The sequence below is a fragment of the Oncorhynchus kisutch genome, unplaced genomic scaffold, assembly GCF_002021735.2.
Source record: "Oncorhynchus kisutch isolate 150728-3 unplaced genomic scaffold, Okis_V2 Okis03b-Okis08b_hom, whole genome shotgun sequence".
In the NCBI taxonomy this organism is placed as follows: domain Eukaryota; kingdom Metazoa; phylum Chordata; class Actinopteri; order Salmoniformes; family Salmonidae; genus Oncorhynchus; species Oncorhynchus kisutch.
Window position 1 is genome coordinate 16,048,274 of NW_022261980.1, and position 21,025 is coordinate 16,069,298.

General features: G+C 42.0%; 1 protein-coding gene across 1 annotated transcript; it reads left to right on the forward strand.

Moving 5' to 3' along the window:
- Nucleotides 1-2,096: 2,096 nt before the first annotated feature.
- On the forward strand, nt 2,097-6,253 carry LOC109886152 (chymotrypsin A-like). Its single transcript, XM_031812355.1, has 6 exons — nt 2,097-2,226; nt 3,372-3,555; nt 3,811-3,889; nt 4,753-4,933; nt 5,553-5,686; nt 6,041-6,253. The coding sequence occupies exons 1-6, from the start codon at nt 2,175-2,177 to the stop codon at nt 6,200-6,202; spliced, it is 792 nt and encodes a 263-aa protein (XP_031668215.1). The 5' UTR covers nt 2,097-2,174; the 3' UTR covers nt 6,203-6,253.
- Nucleotides 6,254-21,025: the final 14,772 nt, after the last annotated feature.

Here is a 21,025-nt window from a genome sequence, read left to right on the forward strand (position 1 = left end):
GTCTTTTCACTATCCCAGGTCATGGTCAGATTAAAAGATAATAGCTCTCTCTCTTTTACTAGATGTGTTTTTTAATGAATGTCAATTTACCAACATTTCTGAAATATCTTGTTTTGGAATCAAACCCTTCAAACAACTTTTTTATGATGATATGAAGTATCACCTGCTTAAAGACTAACATTTACTAACTGTCTGGAAAAACAGAACATGGTGTCCCCTTTTTTTATTGATGTTTATAGTCACCAGACAGGTGCAGTGAAACCGGTTGTTTAACAGGGTCAGTCATAGGTGTTGTTTAACAGGGTCAGTCATAGGTGTTGTTTAACAGGGTCAGTCATAGGTGTTGTTTAACAGGGTCAGTCATAGTAGTACGATAGGTGTTGTTTTACAGGGTCAGTCATAGGTGTTGTTTTACAGGGTCAGTCATAGTAGTACGATAGGTGTTGTTTTACAGGGTAAGTCATAGTAGTATGATAGGTGTTGTTTTACAGGGTCAGTCATAGTAGTACGATAGGTGTTGTTTTACAGGGTAAGTCATAGTAGTACGATAGGTGTTGTTTTACAGGGTAAGTCATAGTAGTATGATAGGTGTTGTTTTACAGGGTCAGTCATAGTAGTACGATAGGTGTTTTACAGGGTCAGTCATAGTAGTACGATAGGTGTTGTTTTACAGAGTCAGTCATAGTAGTACGATAGGTGTTGTTTTACAGAGTCAGTCATAGTAGTACGATAGGTGTTGTTTTACAGGGTCAGTCATAGTAATACGATAGGTGTTGTTTTACAGGGTCAGTCATAGTAGTACGATAGGTGTTGTTTTACAGGGTCAGTCATAGGTGTTGTTTTACAGGGTCAGTCATAGTAGTATGATAGGTGTTGTTTTACAGGGTCAGTCATAGTAGTATGATAGGTGTTGTTTTACAGTGTCAGTCATAGTAGTATGATAGGTGTTGTTTTACAGGGTCAGTCATAGTAGTACGATAGGTGTTGTTTTACAGGGTCAGTCATAGTAGTACGATAGGTGTAGTTTTACAGGGTCAGTCATAGTAGTACGATAGGTGTTGTTTTACAGGGTCAGTCATAGTAGTACGATAGGTGTTGTATAACAGGGTCAGTCATAGTAGTACGATAGGTGTTGTTTTACAGGGTCAGTCATAGTAGTACGATAGGTGTTGTTTTACAGGGTCAGTCATAGGTGTTGTTTTACAGGGTCAGTCATAGTAGTATGATAGGTGTTGTTTTACAGGGTCAGTCATAGTAGTATGATAGGTGTTGTTTTACAGGGTCAGTCATAGTAGTATGATAGGTGTTGTTTTACAGGGTCAGTCATAGTAGTACGATAGGTGTTGTTTTACAGGGTCAGTCATAGTAGTACGATAGGTGTTGTTTTACAGGGTCAGTCATAGTAGTACGATAGGTGGTTACTGGCTCAACACTAACTGCTAGGCTACTGCTGGTTACTGGCCCAACACTCTAACTGCTAGGCTACTGCTGGTTACTGGCCCAACACTAACTGCTAGGCTACTGCTGGTTACTGGCCCAACACTAACTGCTAGGCTACTGCTGGTTACTGGCCCAACACTAACTGCTAGGCTACTGCTGGTTACTGGCCCAACACTAACTGCTAGGCTACTGCTGGTTACTGGCCCAACACTAACTCCTAGTCTACCTGCTGGTTACTGGCCCAACACTCTAACTGCTAGGCTACTGCTGGTTACTGGCCCAACACTAACTCCTAGGCTACTGCTGGTTACTGGCTCAACACTCTAACCACTAGTCTACCTGCTGGTTACTGGCCCAACACTAACTGCTAGGCTACCTGCCGCCCTTCATGAGTTGTCTAAGTAACACAGCTATCATGCTTTCAGAGAGAGTGAGGCTCTCCTTTGGGGAATATTTACCACAAGCCAACATTGTCTCCATCATTTTTTTTCCATTGGTCATTTTCAAGAAATATTCCAACAAACGCCCTTTTCGTAACCCCATAATGTTCTGTAACGGTGTGAGAAAATGTCCCCTGTTATCTGCATAGGGACAGGTGAGGTACACACACACACACACACACACACACACACACACACACACACACACAGGGGGTGGAGGGGAATGCAGAGTCAGAGCCGTGGTTCCTGTATAAAAGACCCCTGCTGTGTGCCTCACTCCATCACGCTGAAAACATGAACTGTCTGCTGATCCTCTCCTGCCTTGCCTTCGCCGGCGCAGCCTACGGTGAGAAAATGTCCATGTTTATGCCATTGGATACCTTGTTGGATACCTTGTAGAATACCTTGTAAGGTACCTTGTAGGATACCTTGTTGGATACCTTGTAGAATACCTTGTAAGGTACCTTGTAGGATACCTTGTTGGATACCTTGTAGAATACCTTGTAAGGTACCTTGTAGGATACCTTGTTGGATACCTTGTAGAATACCTTGTAAGGTACCTTGTAGGATACCTTGTTGGATACCTTGTAGAATACCTTGTAAGGTACCTTGTAGGATACCTTGTTGGATACCTTGTAGAATACCTTGTAAGGTACCTTGTAGGATACCTTGTTGGATACCTTGTAGAATACCTTGTAAGGTACCTTGTAGGATACCTTGTTGGATACCTTGTAGAATACCTTGTAAGGTACCTTGTAGGATACCTTGTTGGATACCTTGTAGAATACCTTGTAAGGTACCTTGTAGGATACCTTGTTGGATACCTTGTAGAATACCTTGTAAGGTACCTTGTAGGATACCTTGTTGGATACCTTGTAGAATACCTTGTAAGGTACCTTGTAGGATACCTTGTTGGATACCTTGTAGAATACCTTGTAAGGTACCTTGTAGGATACCTTGTTGGATACCTTGTAGAATACCTTGTAAGGTACCTTGTAGGATACCTTAGGTTGGATACCTTGTAGAATACTTTGTAAGGTACCTTGTAGGATACCTTGTTGGATACCTTTTAGGATACCTTGTTGGATACCTTGTAGAATACCTTGTAAGGTACCTTGTAGAATACCTTGTAAGGTACCTTGTAGGATACCTTGTTGGATACCTTGTAGGATACCTTGTTGGATACCTTGTAGGATACCTTGTTGGATACCTTGTAGAATACCTTGTAAGGTACCTTGTAGGATACCTTGTTGGATACCTTGTAGAATACCTTGTAAGGTACCTTGTAGGATACCTTAGGTTGGCTTTTTAGTCATTCTGGTTTTTATTGTTGTTCTTTTCTTTTCAAACTTCATTTGATTTATTTATCGGGTAAAAAATGTATTTGTATTTATATTCTGTATAGACTGTATAGAATTCAGAAACTGTCACTGTTATAATCTCTGTTAGAGCAGCCAAACCTGACCCCTGACCCATAATCTCTGTCTTTAGGCTGTGGTAAACCCGCCATCCAGCCTGTGGTGTCTGGTTACGCCCGCATCGTCAACGGTGAGGAGGCTATGCCCGGCTCCTGGCCCTGGCAGGTGTCCCTCCAGGACTACACTGGATTCCACTTCTGCGGCGGCTCTCTGATCAACGAGAACTGGGTTGTGACTGCTGCCCACTGCAGCGTGAAGTGAGTGCTGGCTGCTGAGCCATAACCTTCATAAATGTAGCAACATGCTAACTAGCTAAAAAAACTAGCTAAAATCTAGCTATTGCTCACACTAACTAGCTAAAAGCTAGCTATTGCTAACTAGCTAAAAGCTGGCTAATGCTAACTAACTAAAAACTAGATATAAACGAGATAATGCTAATGCGAATTAGCTCAAAGCCGGCTAGCATATTGCTAAAGTAGCTAAATTATGTTTCTTTTGTGAAACTATTTCAGGACCTCTCACCGTGTGATCCTGGGAGAGCACGATCGCTCGTCCAACGCTGAGAACATCCAGACCATCAAGGTTGGCCAGGTAAACAACCACACACACAACTATTACTACAATTTGAACATCTAGGCTTTTATTTTGAAGTAAAGATAAAGATCAGTAAAAGTTCCACCTTTCCATCCCCACTGTCCCCTATATATCCCCACTGTCCCCTATATATCCCCACTGTCCCCTATATATCCCCACTGTCTCCTATATTACTACAATTTGAACATCTAGACTTTTATTTTGAAGTAAAGATAAAGATCAGTAAAAGTTCCACCTTTCCATCCCCACTGTCCCCTATATATCCCTACTGTCCCCTATATATCCCAATTGTCCCCTATATATCCCCACTGTCCCCTATATTACTACAATTTGAACATCTAGACTATTATTTTGAAGTAAAGATAAAGATCAGTAAAAGTTCCACCTTTCCATCCCCACTGTCCCCTATATATCACTACTGTCCCCTATATATCCCCATTGTCCCCTATATATCCCCACTGTCCCCTATATATCCCCACTGTCTCCTATATTACTACAATTTGAACATCTAGGCTTTTATTTTGAAGTAAAGATAAAGATCAGTAAAAGTTCCACCTTTCCATCCCTACTGTCCCCTATATATCCCTACTGTCCCCTATATATCCCCATTGTCCCCTATATATCCCCACTGTCCCCTATATATCCCTACTGTCCCCTATATATCCCCATTGTCCCCTATATATCCCCACTGTCCCCTATATTACAACAATTTGAACATCTAGACTTTTATTTTGAAGTAAAGATAAAGATCAGTAAAAGTTCCACCTTTTGAAGTCACATCAACTCAAACGATAATGATCTGCTCAGCGGATTAACATTCAATCTAAATCTCAAACGTTTTCGCCTTGTGTCCTTACTAGGTCTTCAAGCACCCCAATTACAACGGCTTCACCATCAACAATGACATCACCCTCATCAAGCTGGCCACGCCCGCCCTCTTGGGAACCCGTGTGTCCCCCGTGTGCGTTGCTGAGACCAACGATGACTTCCCCGGTGGCATGACGTGTGTGACCTCCGGCTGGGGTCTGACCCGCTACAACGGTAATCAATAATCACTACAGCTTTTCTAGGTCTCATTGTAAAGTCAGACAAACCTTGGTTGTTTTTTTTGACTAGCGGTATGTTTGGTATAGTTGAAAGTTTCCATTTCAGTTGGCTCAATGTATTTGAAAATTGACGTTTCAGTTGGCTCAATCTATTTGAAAAATTGTGTTTCAGTTGGCTCAATCTATTTCAAAAATGACGTTTCGGTTGGCTCAATCTGTTTCAAAAATGACGTTTAGGTTGGCTCAATCTGTTTCAAAAATGACGTTTCGGTTGGCTCAATCTGTTTCAAAAATGACGTTTCAGTTGGCTCAATCTATTTGAAAAATGATGTTTCAGTTGGCTCAATCTATTTAAAAAATGACGTTTCGGTTGGCTCAATCTGTTTCAAAAATGACGTTTCAGTTGGCTCAATCTGTTTCAAAAATGACGTTTCGGTTGGCTCAATCTGTTTCAAAAATGATGTTTCAGTTGGCTCAATCTATTTGAAAAATGACGTTTCAGTTGGGTTTCAGTGTAGTCTTGAGTCGCTAGTAGTCTTAACGATGTGAGAAAGATGGTGATTGGCTGACCGGTTTCTAAGAGTTACCTGACCCTTGGTGTCCTCTGGTTCCAGCTGCTGACACCCCTGCCCTGCTGCAGCAGGCTGCTCTTCCCTTGCTGACCAAGGCTCAGTGCCAGAAGTTCTGGGGCTCCAAGATCACCGACCTCATGATCTGTGCTGGAGCCGATGGTGCCTCTTCCTGCATGGTGAGTAACACAAACCATAGGGTTGGAACATTCCGGTAAACTTCCAAAATATTGCCAGGGTTTTCAGACTTCCTAGTTGGAAGAATCCCAGATTTTTGCTAGCCTACACAAACCCTCCCTGACGCACTTACAGGCCATGACACTGAACCTACCACCATCTGACTAATGGCATAGTTCAATCTGAACTTTCACAGTTATTTACACTGGCTTAAACAGTCATTGCATCAATAAAAGCTTGGTGTTTCCTGAGTTCTTAACTTTTTGGAAACAGCCGAGCACAAAATCTGAACATAAAAATACATCCCTAGAGAGAGACTCTTAACTCTTTCTGTGCTCCTTTTTGTGTTCCTACAGGGTGACTCTGGTGGCCCCCTGGTCTGTGAGAAGGCTGGTGCCTGGACCCTGGTTGGTATTGTGTCCTGGGGCAGTGGAACCTGCACCACCACTATGCCCGGAGTGTACGCCCGCGTCACCGAGCTCCGCTCCTACATCGACCAGACCATCGCCTCCAACTAAGTTTTCAACTTCATCTCCATAAAAAAAAATTAAAAGTAGTTTCTAGTAACATATTTGTTCCTTGGTGTTTCTTGAAACGTGGGTTTTGATAGTTAATGCAGCGATCAGCAGTTAACAGAATAACAAAGTGTTCTCTCCGCTAACTGATCTGGTTAAACGCGGGGGGACGGTGCTTGAGAAATGTAACCACTCTCAAATACAAAGATACATCTCCGGATGCAAGGACTGACCATCCATGATATCAACATTCACTAGTTCCCAAAACATCCAGTGATTTTGCATAGCCACATCATTCAACAGAAATACTCATCATAAATGTAGATGATAATACAAGCTATACACATGGAATTATAGAGATACCTCTCCTTAATGCAACCGCTGTGTCAGATTTTCAAAAAAACTTTACGGAAAAAGAAACCCATGCAATAATCTGAGACGGCGCTCAGAAGTAAAAGTCACAGTAGCCGCAATGATGGCGTCAACATAAACAAGAAATTACATGATAAATATTCCCTTACCTTTGATGATCTTCATCAGAAAGCACTCCAGGAATCCCAGGTCCACAATAAATGTTTGTTTTGTTCGATGATGTCCGTTATTTATGTCCAAATACCTTCTTTTGTTAGAGCGTTTGGTATACATATCCAAACGCTCATTCTGGTCAGCGTTATATCGGACAAAAACTTCAAAAAATAATATTACAAGTCGAAGAAACATTTCAAACTAAGTACAGAATCAATCGTTAGGATGTTTTTAACATATAGCTTCAATAAAGTTCCAACCGGAGTATTCCTTTGTGTCTTCATGAGCCGTGGAACGCAAGTGGGTACCATGAGGAATAAGCGTGATCAGAAAATGGTTGACTGCCAGACACCTGATAGATTCTGCTCTCATTCACTCCCACAACAACGTAGATGTCTCATTCACATTTCTATAGATGGTTGACATCTAGTGGAACCCCTAGGCAGTGCAACATCATTAATATCTCAAGGGGATTTCATTGGGGACTCTGGTGAATACATACAAAGCTCAGATTTCTCACTTCCTGTTTTGATTTCTCCTCAGGATTTTGCCTGCCATATGAGTTCCTTTATACTCACAGACATCATTCAAACAGTTTTAGAAACTTTAGAGTGTTTTCTATCCAATACTAATAATAATATGCATATATTAGCAATTGAGACTGAGGAGCAGGCCGTTTACTTTGGGCAACTTATTCATCCAAGCTACTCAATACTGCCCCCCAGGAAGAAGAAGTTTTAAAGAGTTATGTTTGCTTACAACGCTGCGCCTTGGTCTCCTCTTTAAGAATATTACAGTAAAGTACAATAGAGTAGAGTAGAGTACTGTAGATTACAGTACTTCTATTAAATAAGTATGTTCGCTTACAACGCTTACCACACTGCGCCTCCTCTTTATGACGACCATGACAGAACAACCCATCATAACAGGACCACGCAGCGTGAAAAGGAGGAGTATAATGTAGTGATGATATAATATAGTGATGGTATAATATAGTGATGGTATAATGTAGTGATGGTATAATGTAGTGATGGTATAATATAGTGATGGTATAATATAGTGATGGTATAATATAGTGATGGTATAATGTAGTGATGGTATAATATAGTGATGGTATAATATAGTGATGGTATAATATAGTGATGGTATAATGTAGTGATGGTATAATATAGTGATGGTATAATATAGTGATGGTATAATGTAGTGATGGTATAATATAGTGATGGTATAATGTAGTGATGGTATAATATAGTGATGGTATAATATAGTGATGGTATAATTTAGTGATGGTATAATATAGTGATGGTATAATAGTGATGGTATAATATAGTGATGGTATAATATAGTGATGGTATAATGTAGTGATGGTATAATATAGTGATGGTATAATATAGTGATGGTATAATATAGTGATGGTATAATGTAGTGATGGTATAATATAGTGATGGTATAATGTAGTAATGATATAATATAGTGATAGTATACTATATTTATAATATAATGATGGTATAATATAATGATGGTATAATATAGTGATGGTATAATATAGTGATGGTATAATATAGTGATGGTATAATGTAGTGATGGTATAATATAGTGATGGTATAATGTAGTGATGGTATAATATATTTATAATATAATGATGGTATAATATAGTGATGGTATAATATAGTGATGGTATAATATAGTGATGGTATAATGTAGTGATGGTATAATATAGTGATGGTATAATGTAGTGATGATATAATATAGTGATGGTATACTATATTTATAATATAATGATGGTATAATATAATGATGGTATAATATAGTGATGGTATAATATAGTGATGGTATAATATAGTGATGGTATAATATAGTGATGGTATAATATAGTGATGGTATAATGTAGTGATGGTATAATATAGTGATGGTATAATGTAGTGATGATATAATATAGTGATGGTATACTATATTTATAATATAATGATGGTATAATATAATGATGGTATAATATAGTGATGGTATAATGTAGTGATGGTATAATATAGTGATGGTATAATATAGTGATGGTATAATATAATGATGGTATAATATAGTGATGGTATACTATAATGATGGTATAATATAGTGATGGTATACTATAATGATGGTATAATATGGTGATGGTATAATATAGTGATGGTATAATATAGTGATGGTATAATATAATGATGGTATAATATAGTGATGGTATAATATAATGATGGTATAATATAGTGATGGTATACTATAATGATGGTATAATATAGTGATGGTATACTATAATGATGGTATAATATATTTATAATATAATGATGGTATAATATAGTGATGGTATAATGTAGTGATGGTATAATATAGTGATGGTATAATATAGTGATGGTATAATATAGTGATGGTATAATATAGTGATGGTATAATGTAGTGATGGTATACTATAGTGATGGTATAATATAGTGATGGTATAATATAGTGATGGTATAATATAATGATGGTATAATATAGTGATGGTATAATATAGTGATGGTATAATGTAGTGATGGTATAATATAGTGATGGTATAATATAGTGATGGTATAATATAGTGATGGTATAATATAATGATGGTATAATATAGTGATGGTATAATATGGTGATGGTATAATATATTTATAATATAATGATGGTATAATATAGTGATGGTATAATGTAGTGATGGTATAATATAGTGATGGTATAATATAGTGATGGTATAATATAGTGATGGTATAATATAGTGATGGTATAATGTAGTGATGGTATACTATAGTGATGGTATAATATAGTGATGGTATAATGTAGTGATGGTATAATATAGTGATGGTATAATATAGTGATGGTATAATATAGTGATGGTATAATATAGTGATGGTATAATGTAGTGATGGTATAATATAGTGATGGTATAATATAGTGATGGTATAATGTAGTAGTGATATAATATAGTGATGGTATACTATATTTATAATATAATGATGGTATAATATAATGATGGTATAATATAGTGATGGTATAATATAGTGATGGTATAATATAGTGATGTATGGATAATTTACATCATGTATGTATCCTATACAGTATCTGTAGCCCACGGTGTCCTGGGAAATCACCCAATGTACTGGAGACCTTGAGTGTAACACTGGCTTATCAGTGGTACATAATACTCTATGGGCAAAAACACGCAAGTCATATGTTTAACGTTATGGGAAAAGGGGGTGGATAATTGTATGCAGGTGCTTTACCACAGTGAATGTTAGTACTGAAGTATATAATGCCAAATCTTTGTAATTATTAGAACTGACTTTCATCAGATAATCACAGATACAGTATAGTGGAATAACAACAGTACTGTCTTTGGCCACAGCTAGTGGCCTGTCCCATGAGCCTCATCTCTTTCAGCTAGCCACAGCTAGTGGCCTGTCCCATGAGCCCCATCTCTTTCAGCTAGCCACAGCTAATGGCCTGTCCCATGAGCCTCATCTCTTTCAGCTAGCCACAGCTAGTGGCCTGTCCCATGAGCCCAATCTCTTTCAGCTAGCCACAGCTAGTGGCCTGTCCCATGAGCCCCATCTCTTTCAGCTAGCCACAGCTAGTGGCCTGTCCAATGAGACCCATCTCTTTCAGCTAGCCACAGCTAGTGGCCTGTCCCATGAGACCCATCTCTTTCAGCTAGCCACAGCTAGTGGCCTGTCCCATGAGACCCATCTCTTTCAGCTAGCCACAGCTGTCCAGAAACATCAGACAAAGGATTCTGAGCACTGGGAATCAGTTGTTATCAGGAATAAGAACTCCAGTGATATTTCTCAACAGTGATATGTCTCGACAGTAATAACTATAGTGATATGTCTCGACAGTAATAACTATAGTGATATGTCTCGACAGTAATTACGCCAGTGATATGTTCTCAACAGTAATAACCAGTGATATGTCTCAACAGTAATAACTCCAGTGATATGTCTCAACAAATCAAATCAAATCAAATTTTATTTGTCACATACACATGGTTAGCAGATGTTAATGCGAGTGTAGCGAAATGCTTGTGCTTCTAGTTCCGACAATGCAGTAATAACGAACAAGTAATCTAACTAACAATTCCAAAAAAACTACTGTCTTATACACAGTGTAAGGGGATAAAGAATATGTACATAAGGATATATGAATGAGTGATGGTACAGAGCAGCATAGGCAAGATACAGTAGATGATATCGAGTACAGTATATACATATGAGATGAGTATGTAAACCAAGTGGCGTAGTTAAAGTGGCTAGTGATACATGTATTACATAAGGATGCAGTCGATGATATAGAGTACAGTATCTACGTATGCATATGAGATGAATAATGTAGGGTAAGTAACATTATATAAGGTAGCATTGTTTAAAGTGGCTAGTGATATATTTACATCATTTCCCATCAATTCCCATGATTAAAGTGGCTGGAGTAGAGTCAGTGTCATTGACAGTGTGTTGGCAGTAGCCACTCAATGTTAGTGGTGGCTGTTTAACAGTCTGATGGCCTTGAGATAGAAGCTGTTTTTCAGTCTCTCGGTCCCAGCTTTGATGCACCTGTACTGACCTCGCCTTCTGGATGACAGCGGGGTGAACAGGCAGTGGCTCGGGTGGTTGATGTCCTTGATGATCTTTATGGCCTTCCTGTAGCATCGGGTGGTGTAGGTGTCCTGGAGGGCAGGTAGTTTGCCCCCGGTGATGCGTTGTGCAGACCTCACTACCCTCTGGAGAGCCTTACGGTTGAGGGCGGTGCAGTTGCGATACCAGGCGGTGATACAGCCCGCCAGGATGCTCTCGATTGTTCATCTGTAGAAGTTTGTGAGTGCCTTTGGTGACAAGCCGAATTCCTCTTGAGGTTGAAGAGGCGCTGCTGCGCCTTCCTCACGATGCTGTCTGTGTGAGGGGACCAATTCAGTTTGTCTGTGATGTGTATGCCGAGGAACTTAAAACTTGCTACCCTCTCCACTACTGTTCCATCGATGTGGATAGGGGGGTGTTCCCTCTGCTGTTTTCTGAAGTCCACAATCATCTCCTTAGTTTTGTTGACGTTGAGTGTGAGGTTATTTTCCTGACACCACACTCCGAGGGCCCTCACCTCCTCCCTGTAGGCCGTCTCGTCGTTATTGGTAATCAAGCCTACCACTGTTGTGTCGTCCGCAAACTTGATGATTGAGTTGGAGGCGTGCATGGCCACGCAGTCGTGGGTGAACAGGGAGTACAGGAGAGGGCTCAGAACGCACCCTTGTGGGGCCCCAGTGTTGAGGATCAGCGGGGAGGAGATGTTGTTGCCTACCCTCACCACCTGGGGGCGGCCCGTCAGGAAGTCCAGTACCCAGTTGCACAGGGCGGGGTCGAGACCCAGGGTCTCGAGCTTGATGACGAGCTTGGAGGGTACTATGGTGTTGAATGCCGAGCTGTAGTCGATGAACAGCATTCTCACATAGGTATTCCTCTTGTCCAGATGGGTTAGGGCAGTGTGGTTGAGATTGCATCGTCTGTGGACCTATTTGGGCGGTAAGCAAATTGGAGTGGGTCTAGGGTGTCAGGTAGGGTGGAGATGATATGGTCCTTGACTAGTCTCTCAAAGCACTTCATGATGACGGATGTGAGTGCTACGGGGCGGTAGTCGTTTAGCTCAGTTACCTTAGCTTTCTTGGGAACAGGAACAATGGTGGCCCTCTTGAAGCATGTGGGAACAGCAGACTGGTATAGGGATTGATTGAATATGTCCGTAAACACACCGGCCAGCTGGTCTGCGCATGCTCTGAGGGCGCGGCTGGGGATGCCGTCTGGGCCTGCAGCCTTGCGAGGGTTAACACGTCTAAATGTCTTACTCACTTCGGCTGCAGTGAAGGAGAGACCGCATGTTTTCGTTGCAGGCTGTGTCAGTGGCACTGTATTGTCCTCAAAGCGGGCAAAAAAGTTATTTAGTCTGCCTGGGAGCAAGACATCCTGGTCCGTGACTGGGCTGGGTTTCTTCCTGTAGTCCGTGATTGACTGTAGACCCTGCCACATGCCTCTTGTGTCTGAGCCGTTGAATTGAGATTCTACTTTGTCTCTGTACTCGCGCTTAGCTTGTTTGATAGCCTTGCGGAGGGAATAGCTGCACTGTTTGTATTCAGTCATGTCACCAGACACTTTGCCCTGATTAAAAGCAGTGGTTCGCGCCTTCAGTTCCACACGAATGCTGCCATCAATCCACGGTTTCTGGTTAGGGAATGTTTTAATCGTTGCTATGGGAACGACATCTTCAACGCACGTTCTAATGAACTCGCACACCGAATCAGCGTATTCGTCAATGTTGTTATCTGACGCAATACGAAACATCTCAACAGTGATAACTCCAGTGATATGTCTCAACGGTAATAACTCCAGTGATATGTCTCGACAGTAATAACTCCAGTGAAATGTCTCGACAGTAATAACCTGTGATATGTCTCAACAGTAATAACTCCAGTCATATGTCTCAACAGTGATAACTCCAGTGATATGTCTCGACAGTAATAACTCCAGTGATATGTTCTCAACAGTAATAACTCCAGTGATATGTCTCGACAGTAATAACTCCAGTGATATGTCTCGACAGTAATTACGCCAGTGATATGTCTCAACAGTAATAACTCCAGTGATATGTCTCGGCAGTAATAACCAGTGATATGTCTTGACAGTAATAACCAGTGATATGACTCGACAGTAATAACTCCAGTGATATGTCTCACCAGTAATAACTCCAGTGATATGTCTCAACAGTAATAACTCCAGTGATATGTCTCAACAGTGATAACTCCAGTTATATGTCTCAACAGTAATAACTCCAGTGATATGTTCTCAACAGTAATAACCAGTGATATATCTCAACAGTAATAACTCCAGTGATATGTCTCAACAGTAATAACTCCAGTGATATGTTCTCAACAGTAATAACCAGTGATATATCTCAACAGTAATAACTCCAGTGATATGTCTCAACAGTAATAACTCCAGTGATATGTCTCAACAGTAATAACTCCAGTGATATGTCTCGACAGTAATAACTCCAGTGAAATGTCTCGACAGTAATAACCTGTGATATGTCTCAACAGTAATAACTCCAGTGATATGTCTCAACAGTGATAACTCCAGTGATATGTCTCGACAGTAATAACTCCAGTGATATGTTCTCAACAGTAATAACTCCAGTGATATGTCTCGACAGTAATAACTCCAGTGATATGTCTCGACAGTAATTACGCCAGTGATATGTCTCAACAGTAATAACTCCAGTGATATGTCTCGACAGTAATAACCAGTGATATGTCTCGACAGTAATAACTCCAGTGATATTTCTCAGCAGTGATATGTCTCGACAGTAATAACTATAGTGATATGTCTCAACAGTAATAACTCCAGTGATATGTCTCAACAGTGATAACTCCAGTGATATGTCTCAACTGTAATAACTCCAGTGATATGTCTCGACAGTAATAACTCCAGTGATATGTCTCGACAGTAATAACGCCAGTGATATGTCTCAACAGTAATAACTCCAGTGATATGTCTCAACAGTAATAACTCCAGTGATATGTCTCACCAGTAATAACTCCAGTGATATGTCTCAACAGTAATAACTCCAGTGATATGTCTCAACAGTAATAACTCCAGTGATATTTCTCAACAGTGATATGTCTCGACAGTAATAACTATAGTGATATGTCTCGACAGTAATACCTCCAGTGATATGTTCTCAACAGTAATAACCAGTGATATGTCTCAACAGTAATAACTCCAGTGATATGTCTCGACAGTAATAACTCCAGTTATATGTCTCAACAGTAATAACTCCAGAGATATGTCTCAACAGTTTGTCCATAAGTTGACATATACTGTATGTCAGAGGGCTTGTCCCTTTCAAGGTCAGGGAAGAGGGTGTCTCAATTCTATTGGAAACTTCACGCCAGCCTCCCTCTGCAACGTGTACATGATCCCACAGAGCCCAGATAAGACATCCTGACCGCAACTCTGTGCTTCCTGTATAAAAGCCCCTCAGTGAGTCTGTCTCCATCAAGCTGAAAACATCTATCGCCCTGTGGATCCTCTCCCTGGCCTTTGCTGGTGTGGCCGACATTAAGCTCGAGTTATATTTTAGTCTTAAACTTTCCATATGTAGGCTCTACGTCTCCGTGTTGAGATGTATAACATCACTGTATGACATCATTGTATGACATCACTGTATGACATCACTGTATGACATCACTGTATGACATCACTGTATGACGCTGCTGTATTGAAATAGTCACGTAATGTAAACAGTAAGTATTATTTTAATATCAGTAGACTTGGGGATTGGGGATTGTCATGGTATATATTTAAACCAGGATAGTCAAGTACCCAAGTGTTGTCAGACAACTAACGAAGGACTTCATACCGCTCTGTCTGGTTACACCCGCATCGTCAACAATGAGGAGGCTGTGGTGTCTGGTTACGCCCACATTGTCAACGGGGAGGAGCCGGTGGTGTCTGGTTACGCCCACATCGTCAACGGGGAGGGGCCTGTGGTGTCTGGCAACGCCCACATCGTCAACGGGGAGGAGCCTGTGGTGTCTGGTTACGCCCGCATCGTCAACGGGGAGGAGCCGGTGGTGTCTGGTTACGCCCACATCGTCAACGGGGAGGAGCCTGTGGTGTCTGGTTACGCCCGCATCGTCAACGGGGAGGAGCCTGTGGTGTCTGGTTACGCCCACGTCGTCAACGGGGAGGAGCCTGTGGTGTCTGGTTACGCCCGCATCGTCAACGGGGAGGAGCCTGTGGTGTCTGGTAACGCCCACATCGTCAACAGGGAGGAGCCTGTGGTGTCTGGTTACGCCCACATCGTCAACGGGGAGGAGCCTGTGGTGTCTGGTTACGCCCGCATCGTCAACAATGAGGAGGCTGTGGTGTCTGGTTACACCCACATTGTCAAAGGGGAGGAGCCTGTGGTGTCTGGTTACGCCCACATCGTGAACGATGAGGATCCTGTGGTGTCTGGTTACGTCCGCCTGCAGGTGTCCCTCCAGGACTACACTGGATTTCTGCGGCGGCTCTCTGATCAACAATGGGTTGTGACTTCTGCCCACTGCAGCATGAAGTCAGTCTTGTATTGAACACAGCAATGGTCAACACTCTCAATGCCAACACCTATTTTACACTCTCTATCCCCCATGGGCAACGCGGTTTTAAATGACATCATTACAACGTGTTGACAATAAGATATTGATGTTGTAATGACGTCAATTGAAGTGGTTTTTGCCTGCTGGGTTGAAAGCATGAAATTGGAGTCTCATCCCATCCCCTTTTTGTGTGTTTTTTGTAGTGATTATAATTGTTTGTTGCAGAACTTCTCACCGTGTGATCCTGGGAGATCCGTTGGCTCCAACCCTGAGACATCCAGACCATTGTGTGGGCAAGGTGGGGACAGGCTACTAAATGTATTAAATACAAAACACAACATTTTGAAGTGAAGGTAGTATCCTGGGTGCCAGTAATGTTCCTGTTCTCTTACCAACTCCTCATCACTTATCGTCATGTCAAACACGCTCGCTGACAAGATAGCAACAATATACGACATGACCAAATGTATGTGGACACCTGCTCATCGAACATTAATATGGAGTTGGTCCCCCCCTCTTTTGCTGCTATAACAGCCTCCACTCTTCTGGGAAGGCTTTCCACTAGATGTTGGAACATTGCTGCTATAACAGCCTCTACTCTACTGGGAAGGCTTTCCATTAGATGTAGGAACATTGCTGCTATAACAGCCTCTACTCTACTGGGAAGGCTTTCCATTAGATGTAGGAACATTGCTGCTATAACAGCCTCCACTCTTCTGGGAAGGCTTTCCATTAGATGTAGGAACATTGCTGCTATAACAGCCTCCACTCTTATGGGAAGGCTTTCCACTAGATGTTGGAACATTGCTGCTATAACAGCCTCCACTCTTCTGGGAAGGCTTTCCACTAGATGTTGGAACATTGCTGCTATAACAGCCTCCACTCTTCTGGGAAGGCTTTCCACTAGATGTTGGAACATTGCTGCTATAACAGCCTCTACTCTTCTGGGAAGGCTTTCCACTAGATGTTGGAACATTGCTGCTATAACAGCCTCCACTCTTCTGGGAAGGCTTTCCACTAGATGTTGGAACATTGCTGCTATAACAGCCTCCACTCTTCTGGGAAGGCTTTCCACTAGATGTTGGAACATTGCTGCTATAACAGCCTCCACTCTTCTGGGAAGGCTTTCCACTAGATGTTGGAACATTGCTGCTATAACAGCCTCTACTCTTCTGGGAAGGCTTTCCACTAGATGTTGGAACATTGCTGCTATAACAGCCTCCACTCTTCTGGGAAGGCTTTCCACTAGATGTTGGAACATTGCTGCTATAACAGCCTCCACTCTTCTGGGAAGGCTTTCCACTAGATGTTGGAACATTGCTGCTATAACAGCCTCCACTTTTCTGGGAAAGCTTTCCACTAGATTTTGGAACATTGCTGTAGGGGGACTTCCTTCCATTCAGCTACAAGTGCATTAGTGAGGTCGGGCACAGATGTCGGGCGATTAGGCCTGGCTTGCAGTCGGCTTTCCAAATCATCCCGAATGTGTTTGATGGGGTTGAAGTCAGGGCTCTGTGCAGGCCGGTCAAGTTCTTCCACACCGTTCTCGACAAACCATTTTGTGCACGGGGGCATTGTCATGTGAAAGGGTCTTCCCCAAACTGTGGCCGCAGTTGGAAGCACAGAATCTTCTAGAATGTCATTTTATGCTGTAGCGTTAACATTTCCCCTTCACTCGGAACTAAGGAGCCCGAACCATGAAAAACAGCCCCAGACCAGTATTCCTCCTCCACCATAAAAACGTGGCGTTAGTACTATGCATTGGGGCAGGTAGCGTTCTCCTGCCATCCGCCAAACCCAGATTTGCCAAACCCAGAGTTTCCACTGCTCCACAGTCCAATGGCGTCGGAGCTTTGCAACCCCTCCAGCCGACGCTTGGCATTACGTATGGTGATGTTAGGCTTGTGTGCGGCTGCTCGGCCATGGAAACCCATTTCATGAAGCTCCTGACCAACAGTTAGTGTGCTGATGTCGTGATTTTTACACGCTACGCTCTTCAACATTCGGCCGTCCCGTTCTGTAAGCATGGGGGACCCATGTGTCCTCGGTCTGCGTCGCTGAGTCCAACGATGACTTCCCCGGTGGCATGAAGTGTGTGACCTCTGGCTGGGGTCTGATCCGCTACAACGGTAACCAATCACTAGCTGAGTCCAACAATGACTTCCCCAGTGGCATAAAGTGTGTGACCTCTGGCTGGGGTCTGATCCGCTACAACGGTAACCAATCACTAGCTGAGTCCAACAATGACTTCCCCAGTGGCATAAAGTGTGTAACTTATAAAATCATGTCTGGGTAGCATTTAAGTAACTTATCAAATCATGTCTAGGTAGCATTTAAGTAACTTATCAAATCATGTCTAGGTAGCATTTAAGTAACTTATGAAATCATGTCTGGGTAACATTTAAGTAACTTATGAAATCAAGTCTAGGTAACATTTAAGTAACTTATGAAATCAAGTCTAGGTAACATTTACATAACTTATGAAATCATGTCTGGGTAACATTTAAGTAACTTATGAAATCAAGTCTAGGTAACATTTAAGTAACTTATGAAATCAAGTCTAGGTAACATTTAAGTAACTTATGAAATCATGTCTAGGTAACATTTAAGTAACTTATCAAATCATGTCTGGGTAACATTTAAGTAACTTATAAAATCATGTCTAGGTAACATTTAAGTAACTTATCAAATCATGTCTGGGTAACATTTAAGGAACTTTGTCACGAATCCCGCCGAAGATGGTGCCTCTTCCTGTTCGGGCGGCGCTCGGCGGTCGTCGTCGCCGGCCTATTAGCTGCCATCGATTCCCTTTCCTTCTGTTTCTGTTAATTGGGTTTAATTGGTTACACCTGTTTTGAGTTAGTGTTGTTTATCGGCTATTTAAGGGCACTAAGCCTGCTGGGTATTCGTGCGGGCTTGTTCTCTGTTTATTTGGTGTTGGTGTATTAGTGTGATCGCTATTTTTCCGGACAGTTTTAGTCCTGTGTGTATTTTGGGACGGGTTGTTTCATGCGCTAATTGTGTTTTGCATGTCCATGTCTCCTCTGTCGTTGGAATAAAAGATCCACGTACGGAATGACCTGCTCTCAGCGCTTGACTCCTCCACTCACCATTCATGGAAGTCGCAACAAACTTAGTGTAATAGATTTCCATGAAAAATAATTGGCTAAAAATTGGCTAAAAAATTGCAAAAATTTGGCAAAAAATTGGCAAAAAACTGGCAAAAAATTGGCTAAAAATTGGCTAAAAATTGCTTATTAGCAACAACAACAAAAAAACACTTCTCAAGCAATCATTTTTCTAGGCCTGACTTGGAGTAAACTGAGTGGGGAGGGGAAAAGTGTAAACTAGCCCTTATTGGCAGAGAGGTTTGGAACTCTCGTTATTATTGGTCTATTACCGCAAGGTGATGTCATCATGGAAAGCCGAAACTCCCGCCCATAAAAACCCGCTGATTAGAGAGTCCTGTGTAGATTGTATTTTCAACCAGCAACTATCAGGAAATAACATCGATTAAAACAAAAAATGTCACACTTGTACAGTGTTAGTTTCATCAGCTGTTGTACAGTATGAAATAAAACACAGGAATAACAGAATGTTGACTGAACTGGGCCTTTACGCCTTTGAACTCTTTTTTGAAGCCTGTGAAATGTCGTCTATAGTTAGAGTTAGACTTACTTTTCTTCACAAAACCACTTCAGGGTGAAATAATGACCTCATCTGGCCTCAAAGATCCCACAGACTGATGAAGGAACAGACACAAATCTTCCCTCTCAACCTCCTAAGACTGCAGCCCACAGACTGATGAAGGAACAGACACAAATCCTCCCTCTCAACCTCCTAAGACTGCAGCCCACAGACTGATGAAGGAACAGACACAAATCCTCCCTCTCAACCTCCTAAGACTGCATCCCACAGACTGATGAAGGAACAGACACAAATCCTCCCTCTCAACCTCCTAAGACTGCAGCCCACAGACTGATGAAGGAACAGACACAAATCGTCCCTCTCAACCTCCTAAGACTGCAGCCCACAGACTGATGAAGGAACAGACACAAATCGTCCCTCTCAACCTCCTAAGACTGCAGCCCACAGACTGATAGTGGTCTAAGGTACTGTATCTCAGTGCTAGAGGAGTCACTACAGACCCTGGTTCAATTCCAGGCTGTATCACAGTGGTCTAAGGTACTGCATCTCAGTGATAGAGGAGTCACTACAGACCCTGGTTCAATTCCAGGCTGTATCACAGTGGTCTAAGGTACTGTATCTCAGTGCTAGAGTGGTTGTCTCAGGGTGTTAGAGAACACCCAGAGTGGTTGTCTCAGGGTGTTAGAGAATACCCAGAGTGGTTGTCTCAGGGTGTTAGAGAATACCCAGAGTGGTTGTCTCAGGGTGTTAGAGAATATCCAGAGTGGTTGTCTCAGGGTGTTAGAGAATACCCAGAGTGGTTGTCTCAGGGTGTTAGAGAATACCCAGAGTAGTTGTCTCAGGGTGTTAGAGAATATCCAGAGTGGTTGTCTCAGGGTGTTAGAGAATACCCAGAGTCATTGTCTCAGGGTGTTAGAGATTACCCAGAGTGGTTGTCTCGGTGTGTTGGAGAATACCCAGAGTGGTTGTCTCAGGGTGTTAGAGAATACCCAGAGTGGTTGTCCCAGGGTGTTAGAGAATACCCAGAGTGGTTGTCTCAGGGTGTTAGAGAATACCCAGAGTGGTTGTCTCAGGGTGTTAGAGAATACCCAGTGTGGTTGTCCCAGGGTGTTAGAGAATACCCAGAGTGGTTGTCTCAGGGTGTTAGAGAATACCCAGAGTGGTTGTCTCAGGGTGTTAGAGAATACCCAGAGTCATTGTCTCAGGGTGTTAGAGAATACCCAGAGTGGTTGTCTCAGGGTGTTAGAGAATACTCAGAGTGGTTGTCTCAGGGTGTTAGAGAATACCCAGAGTGGTAGTGTTGTTGGGTTGACCTTTAAGGGGCAGTAGCGTAGACCTTTAAGGGGCAGTAGTGTTGACCTTAAAAGGGCAATTGGGTTGACCTTTAAGGGGCAGTAGTGTTGACCTTTAAAGGGCAGTAGTGTTGACCGTATGGCTCCGATCCAGACTAGTGCGTTAGGCAGTGTGAGTGTGAGTGTGTTTATGCATGCCAAAGGAGATAT